This window comes from Cataglyphis hispanica, chromosome 11 (genome assembly GCF_021464435.1).
Source record: "Cataglyphis hispanica isolate Lineage 1 chromosome 11, ULB_Chis1_1.0, whole genome shotgun sequence".
Taxonomy (NCBI): domain Eukaryota; kingdom Metazoa; phylum Arthropoda; class Insecta; order Hymenoptera; family Formicidae; genus Cataglyphis; species Cataglyphis hispanica.
In genome coordinates this window covers 1-19453 of record NC_065964.1, presented here as the reverse complement: position 1 = coordinate 19453, position 19453 = coordinate 1, and the positions used below count along the sequence as shown (strand labels likewise).

Below are 19453 nucleotides of genomic sequence, written 5' to 3'. Positions count from 1 at the left end.
AATAATAAGGAAAACGAAAAAACAAACATGGTCGAGGGCGACCATGAGGTCAGAATAGCCGAGCTGTAAGGCATGTGTTAGATATAAGAGTTAGTTATTAAGATATTTATGTTTATTGTTCGAGAAGATTAGTTTCTTATCTTATATATGTTCATATCTTTTGTTTGCGTTTATCTAAAGTGATATAGATTTAAGTTAATACTAAGTTTATATTCGCGCGCATAAGTACTGCTACTGTTATTTTTGAATGTTGCGCGTGCGTGAAAGCGATCTTGGGCGCTGGAGAGAGAACAAGGAGAAGAGGAAGGACTACGCCTCATATAATAAAGCAAGACATTGTTTTCACCCTAATTAAGTGTTTTCTTAATTCTTTTGATTAAGTTGCTCGTGTCTATCCTTACAATATCGACAAAGCAGATCACGGTTTAGCAATAAAAAACCTTTCGCTGAAGACGAACAGATCAAAATTCTTTGAATCGAGTGGAATCCGGCAAACAATATTTACGAGTTTCGCGTATCACTGGCGAATAGCGCTCTGGATACTATATTGTAACATATATTGTAAAAAATTCGGACATAGTCGTGACGAATGCTGGAATCTAAATAAAAATCCGAAAACAAAAATAAATAAAGCAAAAGATGGCAATCATAAACAATCGCGCGAAGGAAAAATATACGATCAAACAATTTCACGACGACGAAAAAGCACTGAAAGTGCGAGTAGTAGCGACGACGAACAGGATGAAGTGAGAAAGAAGTCACCGCGACCTGTGTCCGAGTATCACATTACACATATCAAAGATATGCCGAATTCGCAAAAAGGAACGGAATTATTATTAATAACACTACCTATGCGACAAGCGAAAAGGGAAAAAGTACAAATATTGTACGATTCAGGTTCGACAATCTCGTTAATAAAATTAAAACAATTGAAAGACGATACCCTTATATGAGGGTAAAAAAATACGAGGATAAAATCGCACTCACAGGCATAACCGGTCACAAAGTACATACAGTTGGGAAAGTGTACGTGACAATTAAAATAAATAATCACAAAGTAAAACATGCATTTTACGTGGTAAGAGACCATATTCCAATCGATTATGAAGGGATTTTAGGAATCGATTTCCTTCGTCAACATTCCATAACTTGTGACTATAAACACAACCAATTAAAAATAGGAAACACCGTGCTAAACTTCCATCCATTTAATAAAATAATTTTAAAGCCGAGCAATTAAACGATAATAAAGGCAACAACAGATCAGAACCGAATAGGAATCGTTTGCGCAGAAAAAAAGCACCCGGAGTATATATCGGGAACTGTATAGTAAACGCCGCGGACTACACGTCCCCCGTTAGCATCATTAATACTACAGACACAAAGTCGAGATGCAAACGCCTCTTATCACACTCGAAGAAATAGAGAGCGACACGACGTCTGAAATGTATACGATACACACGAGAAAAAATTCAAAACTTAAAATTTCGCGAAATGCACATATCTGACAATTGTTGCGCACCCAGCACCTAAATATAGAAGAAAAACAGGCACTCTTATAGATATGCGAAGATTTTTGTGATACATTTCATGTAGACGGAGAACCACTGACATGCATCGCGACGGTCCAGCACGAGATAAACACGCGCGCCGATACTTTGCCGGTGAACGTGAGACCGTATCGCCTTCCGGAGAAGCACAAGACAGAAGTAAACAAAAAGTGCAACAAATGTTAAAGGATCGAATTATATGGACCAGCACAAGTCAATGGAATGCACCATTATTAGTGGTACCGAAAAAGGCAGATGCGTCGGGAAAACCTAAGCTCCGAGTAGTAATAGACTTCCAGAAGCTGAAGGACCTGACAATAGGCGATTCATTTCCACTGCCAACATTAAAGATATATTGGACCAGTTAGGAAACGCTAAATATTTTACTACTCTAAATTTGGCATCAGGTTATCACCAGATACCGATGACTGAAAAAGATAAAAATAAAACTGCATTTTCAACACCCTACGGACATTATAAATTTAATAGAATGCCGTTTGGATTAAAAAATGCGCCAGCAACATTCCAGCGTCTGATGAATTCATTTTTAACAGGAATGCAAGGACTTAAATGTCTGGTTTATTTAGACGACATCGTGATTTACGGATCAAGCCTAGAGGACCACAACAAACGACTCAAGGAAGTATTGCAGAGACTCCGAGAGAATAATTTAAAATTGCAACCGGATAAATGCGAATTTTTGCGCAAAGAAGTAGTTTATTTAGATCATATTATTTCGGAGAACAGAATATATAATCTCCGGACTTATCGAAGCTAACGGCAATAAAAGAATTTCCAACGCCCAAAAAAGTAAAGACGTACAATCATTTATAGGCTTAGCCGGATATTATAGGAAATTTATTGAAGACTTTCAAAATAGCAAAACCGTTGACAAAACTAACGAAGAAAACCGAAAAATTTGGACAATAGAGCAACAAAACGCTTTTGAAATTCTAAAGGAAAAATTAATGACGGCACCAGTGCTAAGATTTCCAGACTTTAATCAAGAATTTACAGTGACCACCGATGCATCCGACTATGCAATCGGAGCAGTGTTGTTACAAGGAAAGGTGAGCGATGACCGGCCGATTGCTTACGCAAGCAGAGTATTATCTCGTGCGGAGCAAAACTATAATACGACAGAGAAATAATTGCTAGCGATCGTATGGGCCGTAAAACATTTTAAGCCATACGTATACGGCTCAAAATTTAATATCGTAACCGACCATAAACCATTAATATGGCTTTTTAATGTCAATGATCCCGGATCAAGATTAATCCGCTGGAGACTTAAATTAGAAGAATATGATTATGAAATCATACACAAGGCCGGATGCAAATGCTAACGCCGATGAACTGAGCCGCAACGTAATCCGAGATACGAATAAGGTAAAGGAGGAAGAGCGAGAAATCCTCGCGATAGAAGAAGAGACATACTCCGACAAAGAAAAAACATATACGGAGGAAAAAAAGAAACAGATATTACACAAATATCATGATGCACCTATAGGAAGACATCAAGGAATCAAGCGAACTATACGAAGATTTCGCTTAATTCATAATTGGCCAGAATTAACAAAAGATGTTGAGAGATATATAGCCAAATGCGAATATTGCCAAAAAAATAAATTATTGCAAAAAAATAAAGTTAATAATTACGGATACGCCCACTAAACCGTTTGAAAAATGCGCCCTAGATATTGTAGGACCGTTAACTGTCACAATAAATGGAAATAAATATTTACTAACCTTCCAAGATAATTTAACAAAATTTAGTAAAGCAATACCGATCCCTAATCAAGAAGCAAACACAATTAGCAAAGAATTCATTACAAAAATTGTATTAGAACACGGGATTCCGGAAAAAATCCTAACTGATCAAGGCACACTTCTTAAGCGAAATATTTAAAAATATGTGCAAATTATTAAAAATAAATAAAATACGAACAACCGCCTATCACCCGGAAAGTAATGGCGCATTAGAAAGATCGCATCGAACATTAGCCGAATATTTGCGACATTATATAAACGAAGACCAGACAGACTGGGACGAAAGGATACCATTCGCGATGTTCACATACAATACAACGTCACATACAGCCACGGGATACACACCCTTCGAACTAGTTTACGGACATCAAGCGGAGTTACCTACGTCACTAACGAGACCGCCGAAACCAACATATAATTACGCGCAAGAACTAAAAGAAAGGCTACGAGCTACGAATCAGTTCGCAAAAGAACGTATAAAAGAAGAAACAATAAAAGCCAAAAAACAGTATGATAAAAATACTAGAGAAATAAAATTTAAAGTAGGCGACAAGGTATTAATGCACGACGAAACATTCCGACGCAGACGATCTAAGAAACTCCAATCCCTATGGACCGGACCATACACGATAATCGAGAAAAATTGAGATGTAAATTATACGATAAAAAAAGGGGAGAAAAACCATGCGCATGCATACAAACAGACTTAAACAATTCATTGAAAATTAAAACACTTACCTTAAATATTACCTTAAATATTAACGGAAACGGCCAAGCGCTTGGAGCGGGATGCCACGACCCCTCACCGGGCGTCGACGCCCCCGGAAACTGACGGGCACATGTCCTCGGGGTAGGGCCCAGTGCTCCCGAAAACGAATGCTATCCGAAGATAGGGAGCAGAAAGATGATGACACACACGCGATACGCATCTTCATAAATTGCCGGGCATCACACATATTCTGTGCCCCCAATAAGGTGCGCACACGCGGCAAATCACCCCGCGGATGTGGCATCACCTCCTTAACTCACGCGCACCCGTCACACAATTCACGGAAATGCGAAGCGAGTAAGGCTCCGCGCTCCGGTACACGGCCGTACAGGCCAGCTCGAAAGAATCGAGCAAAAGCGATGGGCCACCCAGAGGATCGCTCCCGCAAGCCCGACACATAACTAAGTCAGCGCTATACAAAACGAACAACGAACACAAAACAATACCATGATTGGGTTGCCCGCTCAACTAATCAAACTTGTCTTAAGGAAGCCAACGCTACGAAAAGACTGAGCGAAAACGCGATGACCCGTCGGAAAGCGCACACGAAATTCATCCCGGAGAAGCGCAACTAACCGATAACAATGCGACACCATAGCGAAATATAATATATAAATATAATATTACAGGATACTCGTTAGCTGGAATAGCCAACAATCCAAGGGTCTCACGGAGTCCGATGAAATAAATTCATCATGCGAAATCCAAGAATTTCAACATAATCCGGGCCTATACCTTGAAAAAACCGGAGAACTATATTTTATTAAGGAAACATGGAAGTTAGTCATTAAATTGGACCTAACCACATTAAACAAAAGATATGAACAAATATCTAATTATTTAAAAGAAACCGAAAAAATGTGCGACACCATGAGATTACAAAATCACTACCATCGGGATGCATGTAGTGCACTCGATATAATAGCAAAAAGGGAAATCAGATATCTTAAAAATATAATGACACAAATTCAAACAATCGACTAACCAACGTAGAGGACTGATAAACGGAATAGACTCGATAGCGAATTCATTATTCGGAACGATGGACGCGAATGACGAAAAACGTATCAATGAACAATTAGATCTATTAGAAAATAGGCAACAAATAATACAACACGTAGTCAAAAATCAAATAAAAATATTAAATAATACTATAGCACACATTGAAAAGACAGAAGATATAATAGATCGGAACGAAAAACTTCTGTAACAACGGGTAACAGTATATACGGAACGTGCCGAAATAAACGAACATTTCATAATAATTACCGCAGTTATTACAGAACTCATACACAACGCGGAAAATATAATTGAATATCTAACGTACACACGAAAAGGAACAATGCACCCGAAATTAATGCCAATAGAAGCAATTATTACAAGTGTAAAAGAAGCGACGCAACAATTGCAACAGGGACTGTACTTCCCCTTTAAAATACTCGCCGAAGATTGGTTAGCAATAGAGGATCATACCACAATAAGCGTGTTTTACGATAAAGGAAATGTTTATACTATACTAAAATTTCCGTTAATTACACAATCAAGTTACGACATTATAAAAGTAATTACACTTCCCGTACCTACACATAATAATAATACATTCATTGTAACACAAATAAATAATAACATAATTGCCGTAGATAAGGAAAAACTAACCTATCTTAGAATAACGGAAAATGACTTAGAAAATTGTATAAAACAAAACACTAAGTATACATGCGAAAATGCGATACCGATTTATCGCACGAGTCAGAACGCGCCGTGCGAGGTAGAACTGTACACACAGTCACAACAACACAATTGCAAAACAAAAACAATAAACTCAATAAACGCGATTTGGACTAGACTACAACAGCCACATACTTGGCTATACACAACTAACGCAGACCAACAAATAAATATACAATGCGATAAGCAAATTGAACGCAAAAGAATTATTAAAAATACAGGAAAAATTTTATTAAGAGGGAAATGTAAATTGACAACGTCAGACATGACGATTCAATAGACAAAAACCGTATATGAAATAAATATGGATTTCCAAGACCGATATTAAAGCGTAGTCTAAGCATGCGATTTTAGATAATAAGAAACGATTATATCAAACATTATAAACGGGAAATGATTGTAATCATTAGAATAAGAAAGGGTATAACTAATTGTAAGAAAAACGTTATACCCCCGTTTTTCTTTTTTCAACGGGGGAAGGATGTTATAGCCCAAATAGCTATAACCGAATTATTATTAATATTAAATAGCTTAAAGAGATATTTCTTAACATGACTAGCGAGATATTGCGAAAGGCGTGTAAGGTTACCAGCGCTGTATGAAACGCTGACGAAGCGAACCACGCGCTGAGGCTAAGCGATTGCGAAAGGATAGAACTACCGGAAATGCAAGGAATTTCGATCGAACGATCTTAACTTGCATTTCGGCTTAACAATTCGAAACAAGCGACACAACCATATATGGTCATGTCGCTAAGGGATCCCCTCCAAAATATCAACAAAACAGGAGGCAATAAAAGATACCACCGCGAATACGCGACGGGCAGTCATTATTAACGAGTGATATTGGACAGTTACCGCGATCAACCTAACTCAAAGAATTGCTAGTCTAGCCGCGACACGAATTGTTAAACGAACGAAGTCACAACTGATCTTACGACCGTGACAGAGATATCAGGCTCGCACCGACGTAATTCTATACTATGATACCAACAGCTGTGAAGGGGAACGACAGGCAAAAGGAAGCGACTCAATATAAAGAAATAAAAATTGTTTATTCAAACAAAAAAGAAAATATCTTGTTCCCCAATTGCCGGCTCCCTACCCGGTCCTCGGCTCCCCAGCTTTGGTGAATCCCAAAAAATCCAGTGACTCCCCGCGAGATACAACACTTAGTATTGATATTATGGAGGTGTTTTAAATAATAGTAGGATAATAGATTAAAGTTGACTGACTGGAAACTGTCAGTAACTTGCTAATGCTTGACAGGGGATTTCTTATTATTTAGAGGATGAAAAGGTAATTGAATGATATTAGGGGTTGTCAGTCAATTGAAATAAAGTTTCTAATATTTATGGAAAGACGGGGGTTTATAATAATTGTAAGTACTTACCGTGATGTGGTAGGAAAATCCTTTCTTCTGCTCAAGTTCTGGTCGTACTCTGTTAGGTCCTTCTCTCGTCTTTTAAGACCTCGGTCGTGGATAAGGTAGGCTGAATAAAAGTACACAGACGTATGCACAAAGTTTTTTATTATTTCCTTAGTTTTACACAACTTAAACACTGAATCGACAGTAATAACAATTAATATGTTAATTGAAATTGTATAACGAATAGTATCGAATACACGAATGACCAGGTGCAGAGCGGATGAATGATTCGAAAATGAGTTTGTGAGTTAATGAATTTAATAATGAACGAATAATACAGAGCGAATACTTATACGAAATAGTAATGAAATAGTAATGAATCGGAGTAGTGAAATAGTAATGAAGCGCGTCTACTGAATGTTCGTGAAATAATGCTGACAAAGAATGATTGCTTGAATCTTGAATGCAAGAATGAATGCTTGAATGCAAGGATGAATACTCGAATGCTTGAAGACTTTTTAATTGAATGAAGCCCTGAGGTTCGAAATTGCCGGCTTATATACTGTCGACACAAAGGGTTTTCGGGCCGTGTGCAGATCACGCGTTGCGCTCTGGAATGTTCTTAGGATGATTCAGTTGAGGACTTCCGAGAAGAAAGATTTTTAGCAACAATTCTTCTGAGAATTGTCGATCGATATGCTTATTTGCCTTTTAAGTTTCGGCGCTCATGGTCGTAGCCGTCGCAAGTCCGTTCGACTTATCGCTCGCAATATCAGGTTTCACCGATATGAGGCCTCTTATGCGCATTCTTTTCAGCTTAATTAATATTTTATAATATAAAATCCTTAATAATATGGTTAATATTTATGCTTATTAATTTATGGAATCATTTGTTCTATTTATTTCAGTTCTGATAACAAGTTGGCAATTTATATATGGCATTCCATAATTTAGAAAATAGATATTTTAGATAACTATTATATGTAATGTATATAATTTATGATTCCATAGAATATAAGCTTCTTAAATTTATATTTATAGTCGCTTGATCGATACTACAATAAAGCATATTAATTTTATAAAGATCATTTCTTTATTTCATTATATAATAACCTGTTTTAATTATTATGATTTTAATTATTTATAAAGTTAAATTGTATTGAATATAGTATTGAAAGTTTTGTATGTGATGTTTTGGATAAAAGAATTGTAAATATTTTCAACAAGTTATTATTATATACGTTTTATGATTCCATAAAGTACGGCGCATTTGCTTCTCAATTTAAGAGTGAGTAATTATTATATATATTTGTCTGTATGATTAAATATTAAAATCTTAAAAGTTAGATATTAGTATCGATATTATTGAGTGTGAAGCTCGCTCGCAAGTCCGTTCTTAAAGTAATCAGCAGGTTAGTTCTAGAAAGTCCGTACAGCTAGCTAGTTTTAAATAATGCTTCCTGATTCGTCGATCTAAGGAATTCTCAATTCCTTGCGCCATCGATTATTATTATTAAAACAATTAAAATATATTCGGTTTTTAGGCTAAATAACCATATGGAACTAGAATGATAAGCGATTAATGAAATTAGTTAACAATTGAAATAAAAGCAAATGGATTAAATAATTGTTCTATATTCCATAGGTATTTTGCAGAGATAAAAGCGGTACTTAATTACTAAAATATAGTTTTTAAAATTGGCAGGATGTTACAACGGGAATGCTCACATGGACTATGTTATCAACATATTTAGAAAAATTATGCAAATAATCTCAGCTTTACGAGGAGTATAGTGGGGATCACACCCACAACTTTTGCTCACTGTGATTGGTTGATTTACTTACGGCTTTATGATTATGACTAAAATTTTTTAACATGCAATAGCCTTAAAGCGGGGAACACACACTTTTGCATAAGCGCATAACCATAAGCATAAAGAAATTGATTGGTTCATTTTCTTATGCATACATTTGTGGACCAATCAATTTCTTTATGTTTATGGTTATGCGCTTATGCAAAAGTGTGTGCTCCCCGCTTTACCCTGAAATCAGAGTTTCGCATTGTCACCGCGTGAGGTCTCCAATATCAATTCGGATTTGCCCGTCACTCCTGTCGTCTTGTCGACCCTTATCGACACCTTGTTACTTATTATTAGCGTTTTGGTAACATATAGAAGTTTGTCGTATCATCGTACAAAGGTAAAAGTATTTTCCATTAGATTAAAAAGTTGCATTAATGCTGCTAAAAAGGAAAATACGAGGATTGAAAGTATGAATTTTACGGAAAATTCGGATAAACAGGTTATCATAGATGATCGACTACAGCATTTTATTGAGACTGAGACGAAGAAGCAACAATTTCAAGTTAGTTTCAGTTTCATTCACGCAAATAAATTCATAGATGGATATCTTCTATTCATATTTTGTGCTTTGTAATAAAAAGAGAACTCTATTAATATTTATTTTACAACTAATACTTTGATTATATTTTTATAATAGTGAATATTTAAACTTTAACCTCTCTCTCTCTCAATGGTATACAGATATTTGAACATCTTGATTAAAGTTTATTTTTTATTTTTAAATCTATTAATTAGCAATATTTATATTAAACAATAATTATATTTTTATATATCTTTTGTTTATATATAAGAGCAATGGACAATTAGATCACATAATTTAATAATATTTCAGGGGTTGGTACATGAACTAACAGGTATCTGCTGGGAGACTTGTATGGATAAACCATCACCACGTCTAGAACCTAAAGTCCATAAGTGTCTTGTGAATTGTGTAGAAAGATTCATTGATACTACTAATTATATCACAAATAGAATAGAACGTATAGCAACAAATTTACAACCCGAATCAGATAGTATAGAATGATTTCATCATTCTGAGGACGTATCAAACTTTATCTTCTATCATTTGTAGAAAGATTATAATATATTTATATATTGTGTGTATTAGATCTGTATAAACTATTGATCATGTTTTCAAGCATTTGGAGATTTTTAAAACGTCATAAGCGTAAGTTTGTAGCTGGAAGTATCATTATTAGTAGTGTCATTTTTTTGACACGTTATACGCAGCGCAAGCTTCGAGAATGGCAAGATAATGAGATAAGAATGTTAATGGAAAAAACAAAGAAACGACAATATTATGAAAGCATAGAGAAAACATGCAATCAAATGATATTATCTCTTGCAGCAAACTTAAGAAACTCTGTGATAAAAGAAAATGATACAGAGACTATTATAAATCAGCTTAGAGATGGTACTGCTAATAAAATAGCATCTTGGAATCAATTAAAAATATTAGCATTTACACGATCGGCCATAATAATTTATTCTTACACAATGCTAGTTACGCTTCTTCGAATTCAGGTTACTTTGATTAGTGGACATATGTATAAAAATGCACAGAATGTGAACAATGGGATTATTGGGAATGAAGTACAAGCAAAGTACATGGCACTTTCTAGTTACTTTATATATGAAAGTGTTAAGAATTTGAATAATCTTATAAAAAGTAAAGTTGTTGAAGTTACAGCTTCATTGTCTCTGACAGAACAATTAACATTGAGAGATTTGGAACATATTTATTGGGCGCTTGCATCTTCTATTTCTGCTGATAGCTCAAAAGACCCTGTCAAAAATTTTACATATTATATATTGCAAAAAAACACTGAAAATAATGACACATCTATCTATACAAAATTAATCGATCAGATGCTAGATGTATCAGAGAGCGAAGAAGTACAAGACTTAATGCAAAAAAATGTCAGAAGTGGATTTGTTTTATTAATGGACCATGTATCTGTGTATTTCAATAATTCTAAAATCAATAATGGACAAGATGTTCAAGATAAAACATCACATTCAAAAGAATCAAACATCAAAAATTCAACTTCAACATACTTACAAGAAGCTACGAATAATGGGTCAAGTGAATTTGTAAATATTAACAAAACTACTATGGCTTTGGCCAAAATTATTCCTATTATAAATGGTCTAGTTCCAGATAATCCAACTTCAAAAGATATATCAGCAGATTGGCTTCAATATCTGATATCAAATAATGAACTTAAAATTCTTGGAGCTAATGTTTACGAAGCATTTAGTTGTTTACAGAATTAAAGTCAATACATTATGAGAATTATAAGCAAAATTATTTAATGATTGTATATAACACACAAAATATATATATATATATATATATATATATATATATATATATATATATATAAATTCTACTCATGGATTTTATATATACAATATTATATCTAAGGGCATACACATACATACAAAGTATTTTGTATGATATTACAGGGAAGATTTTATATCTACAAATGATAAGAGATTGTGGATTTCATTATTCTTTCATTAATACGCGCGCACAGTTTTATATCTATATTGCATAAAATAAACTTAATTTATTAGGAACAAAATATAATTAAAATATAATTGATTTCTTCTATTTCAAAATTATTGGGATCGGAAAATTTTCTCTATTTAAAAATTTTCCATTTCCATTCTTACAGCATATATGAATAAAAATATTGCGCATTCCTTTTTTTTTAATTTAAAGGAAAATTGAATTAAGTGATTTAACTAAGAATGAAGGAAATAGACATATACTGAGAGTTTCTTTTTACATATTTTGTGAGGAAATACTTAAACTTAGAACAATTTACTACGTTTAAAATATATAAAAATCTTATAATTACATAAATGACATTGTTGTTACTATAAAAAGCTTATTATTTTAAATTACACGATATTAATAATAATTAGAATCAATAAGGATCTGGAATATGTAAATACAATAATTAATAATTTAGTATTGTATAATAAAACTTCATTGTTTTAATATATATAAATTTTATTAGTGTCTAATTAATGAGATATTTAGCTATAATCTCATGAAAGTTCTACATTAACACATCTTAAATACATATCTCTAAATAACTCTAAATTCCAAATCTGCTTAAAATGAATTATTAAAACTATGAAATAATATAATGATAAAAATTAGATTAAAGTTAAAAATCGTTAATGAAAATATGATATTGAAGAAATTGCAAAGTTGATTATTTCCATAACTTTTTGATAGACATATTTTTTTCTGAGTCTTTCTGCATCACCTTTGCTACAGCCATCTCAAAATCTTCTTGAGTTACGTGAACACGACGTTCTCTAAGAGCATACATACCAGCTTCCGTGCAAACACCCTATGATATAAATAATATATTGAAAAATGTATGTATATATTTAAGTTATTAGCTGCTAGATTTGCCAAACATTTTCTTTTTCCTTTAGATAATAAAAAGATAACTTTATCTTAACATCTTTAATTATTCTTTTAACTATTGAGAATTCTATTCATTATATTAACTTTTATCTATTATATCTTATTTATTAACAATTTATTTTTGAGCACTTTTAAAATAAAATATCTTTCTAAGAGAAAAGAAATTAGATTTACATTTAATACTAACTTTTTATGCCATATATTAATAACATAAAAATATAAATTGAATTTTTCATTACCTTAACTTCTGCTCCTGATGCACCTGGCATAAGTTCAGCTATTTTTCTCAGATTTATTCCACGTGTCAAATTCATTTTCCTAGAATGAATCTTTAAGATGTCCAATCTAGCCTCTTCGTTTGGAGGTGGAAATTCAATCTTACGGTCAATACGTCCAGGCCGTAATAATGCAGGATCCAAAATATCAATTCTGTTTGTAGCCATAATGACCTTTATGTTTTTTGTTGCCTCAAAACCATCCAATTGGTTAAGCAATTCTAACATGGTTCGTTGAACCTAAAAGAATAATTTTTAATATATAATTGAGAAATGAAAAGCTATACATTTGTATATATATATATATATATATATATATATATACATTTGTATATATATATATATATATATATATATATATATATATACATATATGTATGTGTGTGTGTGTGTATAAAACACATACTTCACTATCACCACCAGATCCAGATTCAATTCGGGAACTTCCAATAGAATCAATTTCATCCATAAATATTATAGATGGTGCATGTTCTCTTGCCATCACAAAAAGTTCACGAACCATACGTGAACCTTCTCCAATAAATTTCTGTACTAATTCAGATCCAGATACACGAATGAAGGTGCATTCTGTATGATGTGCTACTGCTCTTGCAAGTAAAGTTTTACCAGTACCTAGGATTTTTTTTATATTATGATACAATTGAATATATTATGACTAATGATTTATAACAGATAAATATGATAAAATACTACTAAAAGTTTCAAATATGTATCTTTAGTTTTATATAAGAGAATAAATTGCTACCTGGTGGTCCATACAGTAGTACTCCTTTAGGTTGTGCAATTCCAAGAGCATCAAATAATTCTGGATGCTTGACCGGTAACTCTATAACTTCTTTTATTTCTTTTATCTGCTTATCTAAACCTCCAACCATTTCATATGTAGAATCTGGTACTTTCTCCACCATCATAAGAGAAACAAGTGGATCAACTTTATTTGGCAGTATTTTATGCAGAGTATAACTTTCATTACGCAAAGCCACTCGCGAATTCGGTGTTACATCATTAATATCAATATTCTTATCTATATCGACCACAAACTTGCCCTCAGGATGTACTTTGACTAATACTTTCTTTTTGTCCATAGGTTTAACTACTTCCCCTACATATGAGCCTTGCTCTTGTAAAAGCTGTAACTCTTCTCGCAGCATACGTACTGAAAAAAAAAAATAGACGACATTATAATATAATCATACATAATAATTTGCCTTCAATAATTGAAAAACTATCAAACTTTTCTGAATATTAATATAACAATAATATTTCCATCATCAAGATAAGTACCTTTTGCATTCAGTTCATTACGCTGTGCCTGCAATCTCCTTAAATTTTGACTTTTTTCAGTAACAATTAATTGCAATTCCTCAATCTTTGTAATATAATATGGTTTGAAACCTTCCCCTTTAATATTTTTTTCATCAATCTCCATCTGAAAAAAAATTTAGGTTAATTATAAATAAATATATAATTGCTTTCTTGTGCATTATATATTTAAAAAAACAATTGATTAAATTAATAATTAAAATTCTTTTTACTTTATTTGTAAGCGTCATGATGGATTTGAGGATTGAAGAAATGTTTCAGATAAATATTTAATATATATTTTGCTTCTCCTTTGTAAGATTACTTTTTGCTTATCATCATAAAAGCAACCACTTCCATAAACTTCTATCAGAGAAAAGTCTGAGAGCGGCCCGGTGTTTTTCGTACGATAGCTCTCGGTCCAGCTGTACAGCAGCGCCTCTACGTCTATTTTATGGCCGCTTGGAACTACATGGCTACGTCCATTTTCAGGCAGGATAAAACAGCCGAACGGTTCATTTTCGTGTTACGTCCACTTTTCAATTTTGGTTCATGTCTGTGCTACATCCACTTTTCGATATTGTCGATAGTGTCTAGCGATCATTTACTATGAATAGTAAATGATCGATAGACAAAGAGAAATGATTGTGCCGTCTTCGTCTCTCTTTTATAGCATATGTGTAGTATCCATGAAGACCAAGCAACGACATGTGAGCACACGGATGCGATTGTTGGAAGTGCGATGAGATAATATCAGACAAGGAGCGACAATCGTATGCTATTCTTGTTTCTCTAGTGTATCGCTTTACGATCGACATACAGACTGAAAGTACTTTTTGGCCTTTCGTGGTATAAAGCAGTAACGCAACAAGACTAATAAGCATCTACTTTTTGCAAATTTTATACTTGCGTACATACATGTGAATATATATGTTTAATTTATAATTAAAATTATACAATGCAATTGTATAATTTTGCGATGAAAGAGAGACGAAGATGGCGCCATCATCTCTTTTTGTCTAACGATCAGTGTATTACCACTATCCACAATCAATATAACAAAAAATGGATGTAGCACAGACATAAACCAAAATTGAAAAGTGGAGTGTAGTACGGACATGAATTATTCAGCTGTTTTATCTTGTCTGAAAATGGACGTGGCCATGATTCGTATGATGTTAGCCGACGACTAATTTTTTTTTTAATAATTATATGTGAAATCAATTGTATTTTGTTTGTACATGATTGTAGTGCATTTATTTTTGTTTGTTAGTTTGTAATTAATTTTTAATTAATTATTTAAAGTTTGAAATATAAAAGTATGCATGGACAAGAAGCATGCGCGCGCGCATGCGCACACACACACGGATGGTGGTGCAAGCGGGGCCTTGGGCCCCCTCCCACAACCGCCCTGCTTGTAAGCAGAGTGGACCTCGCTTTACAACTTACAAAATACATACTACATTGTAAAGCGAGATTCACCCTACTATTGGCGTGTGCAGGAGGGGGGCCGAAAGTTCCCCTTGCACCCCCCGTGTGTGGTGTGTGTGCGCGTGCGCGCTTGCTTTCTGTCCATACATGTTTTTAGTATATTTCTACTTTAGTATATTTCAAACTTTATAATTAATTTTTAATTAATTATTTAATTGTAGACCATGAAACTAGCCGACATGTACTATAAAATTACAAAAATAGATGTCAAATCGATTGTATTTTGTTTGTAGATGATTGTAGTGCATTTATTTTTATTTGTTAGTTTATAATTAATTTTTAATTAATGAAATATAATGAAATAAAGTAACAATATTATTTAATATATATATATATATATATATATATATGTATGTATATATATTACATATTATTTACCTATTACTTACCTATTATTACTTACCTATTACTTACCTATTATTTACCTATTACTAACATATTATTTACCTATTTTTTATACAATGATAAATTAATTCATTTTAGATGTAATATATATATATATATATATATATATATATATATATATATATTATTGCAAATAAAGAAATTTCTTTTGATACAAAAATAATTAATAATATACAAGAGATAAAACAAATTTTGATGAAATTACAAACTTTTTTTCCTTGTGAAAAATTAATGATGAAGACAGATTTGTACATCAAATTATATTTTATGTTTTACAGAAATAAAAAATCTGATTTTAGTTTTTTATAAAATTTATTTATTTTTATTTTTTAGGAAGTTTACTTATTTAATTATAGTGCATTATACAAATAAAATTTTAAACAAAATATACTGATTTCTTTTACAGAGTTACAAATTGTCATAGTTTTGTAATTAAAAGACAGTACACAGTAGAGGAAAAAATGAGATGTTTAGCTTGTAAGAAAAGTTGGAAAAAATTATTAAGGAAAAAGCATAATTTAACACTAATGCAGAAATTAAGAAATAATAATAAGAAATTAAAAATATCAAATTTAAATTACAAACGTCGGGAGAAAAGGCTTCGAAACAAAGTATATTAAATATATATTTTTATAAGATCCAATTAAAAGTTTTTCTTGAAATTCAAATTCTAACTTAATATAATTTTGTATAGACTGTAAAATTGTACAACAAAATAACATATTTGGAAGATAAATGTTCTAAATGTAACGAAAAAATAATCAAAGATGTTATTTCAAAATTACCACAAAATCAACAAGCAGTTCAAGCTTGTTTCGCAGCAACAAAGTTAAAAGATAAAAAGGCCATTAGATATTTGAATGAATGAGTATATGAATGCATTTTGCTTCGTATTAAAAGCACAAAAACATACAATCATTTGAGATCTCGCAATATCTTAACACTACCTTCAATTAAAACACTAAATTGTTATATCAAAAATGTCAAAGGTTATTACGGTTTTCAAATGAGCATATTTGAAATGTTGAAAAAGAAAACGGCAAACATGGAATCTTACGATGTGCGAGGTATGTATACAACATTTGATTTACAAAAATCAATTTTATCAACATATAAAAACTCTTTCTTTTATTGATACATATATGAAACATTGCTTTCTAGATCATCGAATACCTACAGAAAGAATGTACTTTTTAGGTAATACATGTATCAACAAATGTTATATATTTTAATAGTCAAAATAACTTTTTATAGATGTTTTATTGGTGGATGAGATGAAATTATCGAAAACTTTACATTTTAATCGCACAAATCTAAAAGTTGAAGGCTTTGTTGATTTAGGTCAATATACTTCGGAAGAACAAAAGAAAAAGAAAGGAGACCATGCAATGATTCTTATGGTTCAGCCCTTTAAAAGAACATAGGTTTAAGCGGGGAACACACACTTTTGCATAAGCGCATAACAATAAGCATAAGGAAATTGATTGGTTCATTTTCTTATGCATACATTTGTGGACCAATCAATTTCTTTATGTTTATGGTTGTGCGCTTATGCAAAAGTGTGTGCTCCCCGCTTTAATCTTTGGCTTGCTTCTTGAGTGTTGGCAATACAAGTGCATAAATTTTGCACAAAATTATCATGGAGTGCATTATTCTAACAGAGCAATCTAGACTGAAAGTAGACGCTGTAGTGTCAGATGGAGCATCATGGAATCGATCTATGTGGAACATATTTGGAGTAACGGAAAAATGTGTTAGTATACAGCATATTGTGGACATAGAAAGACGCTTGTGGTTTATTTCTGATTTTCCACATTTGATAAAATGTCTCCAAAATTATTTTTCTCAATTTGATCGATATATAGGAATTTGGGTGAGTTTAAAAATTTAAAATCAAAGAAGCAACAATATATATAATATGTATCAAAGGATTTGAAAATTTACAGTTTATATAATTCGTATATGCAATTATATATAAATACATATATATATATATATACATATATATATATATATATATATATATATATATATATATATATTATTTATATATACATATAATACATACATAGAATTTATAATTATTACTTAATTTAATAATTGAAAAATATAATTAACAATTTTATATTATTGTTTTATTTATTATATTGTATATTGTATATTTATTTATATTAATATATAATGCATAATAATACAGTTAATGTCAATTATAGTTGATATTGAACAATTTTATATTGTTATTCTTCATTACAGACTTTGGATGGACTAGTTTCTTTAAAACATTGGTATGCAATACTTGCCATTGAAAATCCTCACAGTTTTAACTTAAAATCTAGTTATCATTTGGATGATGTTACGTCTCAGCGACGCTCTTTCTCTCTCTATACCTCAGTTAGTGAGAAAAAGATTGCTCTTGTTACGTCTCAGCGACGCTCTTTCTCTCTCTATACCTCAGTTAGTGAGAAAAAGATTGCTCTCTACTTTTATAGGGCAACCTGCTTCCACCGGCTATACCCCAGGGACTCCGAGAGCTAGGACTAATCTAGTGGATCTAGGGGAATGAATGATAGTAATTATTTCAGTCTTTTGCACAATAATGATATACAAACATTTGATTGCGGTATGTTTTGTATCGTTAATAGATGAAAAATAATGAATGGTGATTTTCCACACCTCCCATGGGATATCACCAATGGTGTTCGGTTTTTTAAAGTGGACCTTAGCCTAGAGCCCTATTATACCACATTATAAAAGAAGAGATAAAGAACTATGTACAGAAGTAAAGAAAAATATTAATAATATAAAAAAATATAATTTTGCTCAAAATTGTCTACATAGAATTCAAATGCTAAATAATAAAATAATATAAAATAATGCTAAATAATAAATAATAATTATTTTATAGTGTTAGAAACAGGGAGAGAAAGTGAGAGAAGGAGAGAGAGGGGGGATGAAGAATAATTGTATAAATTAAAATCTACTTATTTATTTGTAAATTATTATTATTTTTAAATTATAATTAATTATAAATAAAATTATAACGATAATGATTATCTAATATATACAATAATTATTTATACTATATGAGTATACATACTATGATTATATATATGATTATATAATTTATAAAAATTTTTAAACAAAAACAAAAAATTTAAACAAAATTTAATATTTAAGAAACAAAAAATAATTAAAAATAAAAATTTTTTACAATAATCAATGTCAAGATCGTTTTGACTATCAAGGTGCTCCTCTAAAAATAAATAATTACCGAAAATACTTTAAAACTGTAAAACTTTAACATTAAATATCTCAAAAACTATAAGAAATCTCCGATTAATTTGTAAAGAAAAGTTATTCAGGGTCATGTCCTTGACAACATAGAGTCAAGATCAAATTCATGGGTGAGGTATAACCTAATGTGCATATTTATTCTCTTTTTCGTACATCCTTCATTTACT

The 19453-nt window shown here is 31.9% G+C and overlaps 3 protein-coding genes and 1 pseudogene across 3 annotated transcripts; 3 read left to right on the top strand and 1 right to left on the bottom strand.

Moving 5' to 3' along the window:
- The first annotated feature begins 9263 nt into the window (after positions 1-9263).
- LOC126853078 (mitochondrial import inner membrane translocase subunit Tim8 A-like) lies at positions 9264-10071 on the top strand. The gene is made up of 2 exons (XM_050598490.1): positions 9264-9549; positions 9880-10071. The coding sequence occupies exons 1-2, from the start codon at positions 9457-9459 to the stop codon at positions 10069-10071; spliced, it is 285 nt and encodes a 94-aa protein (XP_050454447.1). The 5' UTR covers positions 9264-9456.
- Positions 10072-10175: 104 nt separating this feature from the next.
- On the top strand, positions 10176-11403 carry LOC126853077 (peroxisomal biogenesis factor 3). The gene has a single exon (XM_050598489.1). It carries the CDS (start codon positions 10176-10178, stop codon positions 11322-11324), a length of 1149 nt encoding a protein of 382 aa, XP_050454446.1. The 3' UTR covers positions 11325-11403.
- A 422-nt stretch (positions 11404-11825) lies between these two features.
- LOC126853076 (26S proteasome regulatory subunit 8) lies at positions 11826-14539 on the bottom strand. Its single transcript, XM_050598488.1, has 6 exons — positions 14330-14539; positions 14079-14223; positions 13540-13950; positions 13180-13406; positions 12738-13013; positions 11826-12418 (listed from the first exon to the last, which is right to left on the bottom strand). The coding sequence occupies exons 1-6, from the start codon at positions 14345-14347 to the stop codon at positions 12278-12280; spliced, it is 1218 nt and encodes a 405-aa protein (XP_050454445.1). The 5' UTR covers positions 14348-14539; the 3' UTR covers positions 11826-12277.
- A 2727-nt stretch (positions 14540-17266) lies between these two features.
- Positions 17267-18344, top strand: LOC126852887 (uncharacterized; annotated as a pseudogene).
- The last annotated feature ends 1109 nt before the right edge of the window (positions 18345-19453 follow it).

What these genes read in the sequence shown, in the direction of transcription:
- LOC126853077 (XM_050598489.1), top strand. Translation starts at nt 10,176, where the DNA reads ATGTTTTCAAGCATTTGGAGATTTTTAAAACGTCATAAGCGTAAGTTT.
- LOC126853076 (XM_050598488.1), bottom strand. An exon ending in TAATGAACTGAATGCAAAAG is followed by an intron (nt 13,951 to 14,078) that starts GTACTTATCTTG and finishes TTTTTTTTTCAG; the next exon opens with TACGTATGCTGCGAGAAGAG. An exon ending in CATCAGGAGCAGAAGTTAAG is followed by an intron (nt 12,419 to 12,737) that starts GTAATGAAAAAT and finishes TTTATATCATAG; the next exon opens with GGTGTTTGCACGGAAGCTGG.
- LOC126853078 (XM_050598490.1), top strand. Translation starts at nt 9,457, where the DNA reads ATGAATTTTACGGAAAATTCGGATAAACAGGTTATCATAGATGATCGA. An exon ending in CGAAGAAGCAACAATTTCAA is followed by an intron (nt 9,550 to 9,879) that starts GTTAGTTTCAGT and finishes ATAATATTTCAG; the next exon opens with GGGTTGGTACATGAACTAAC.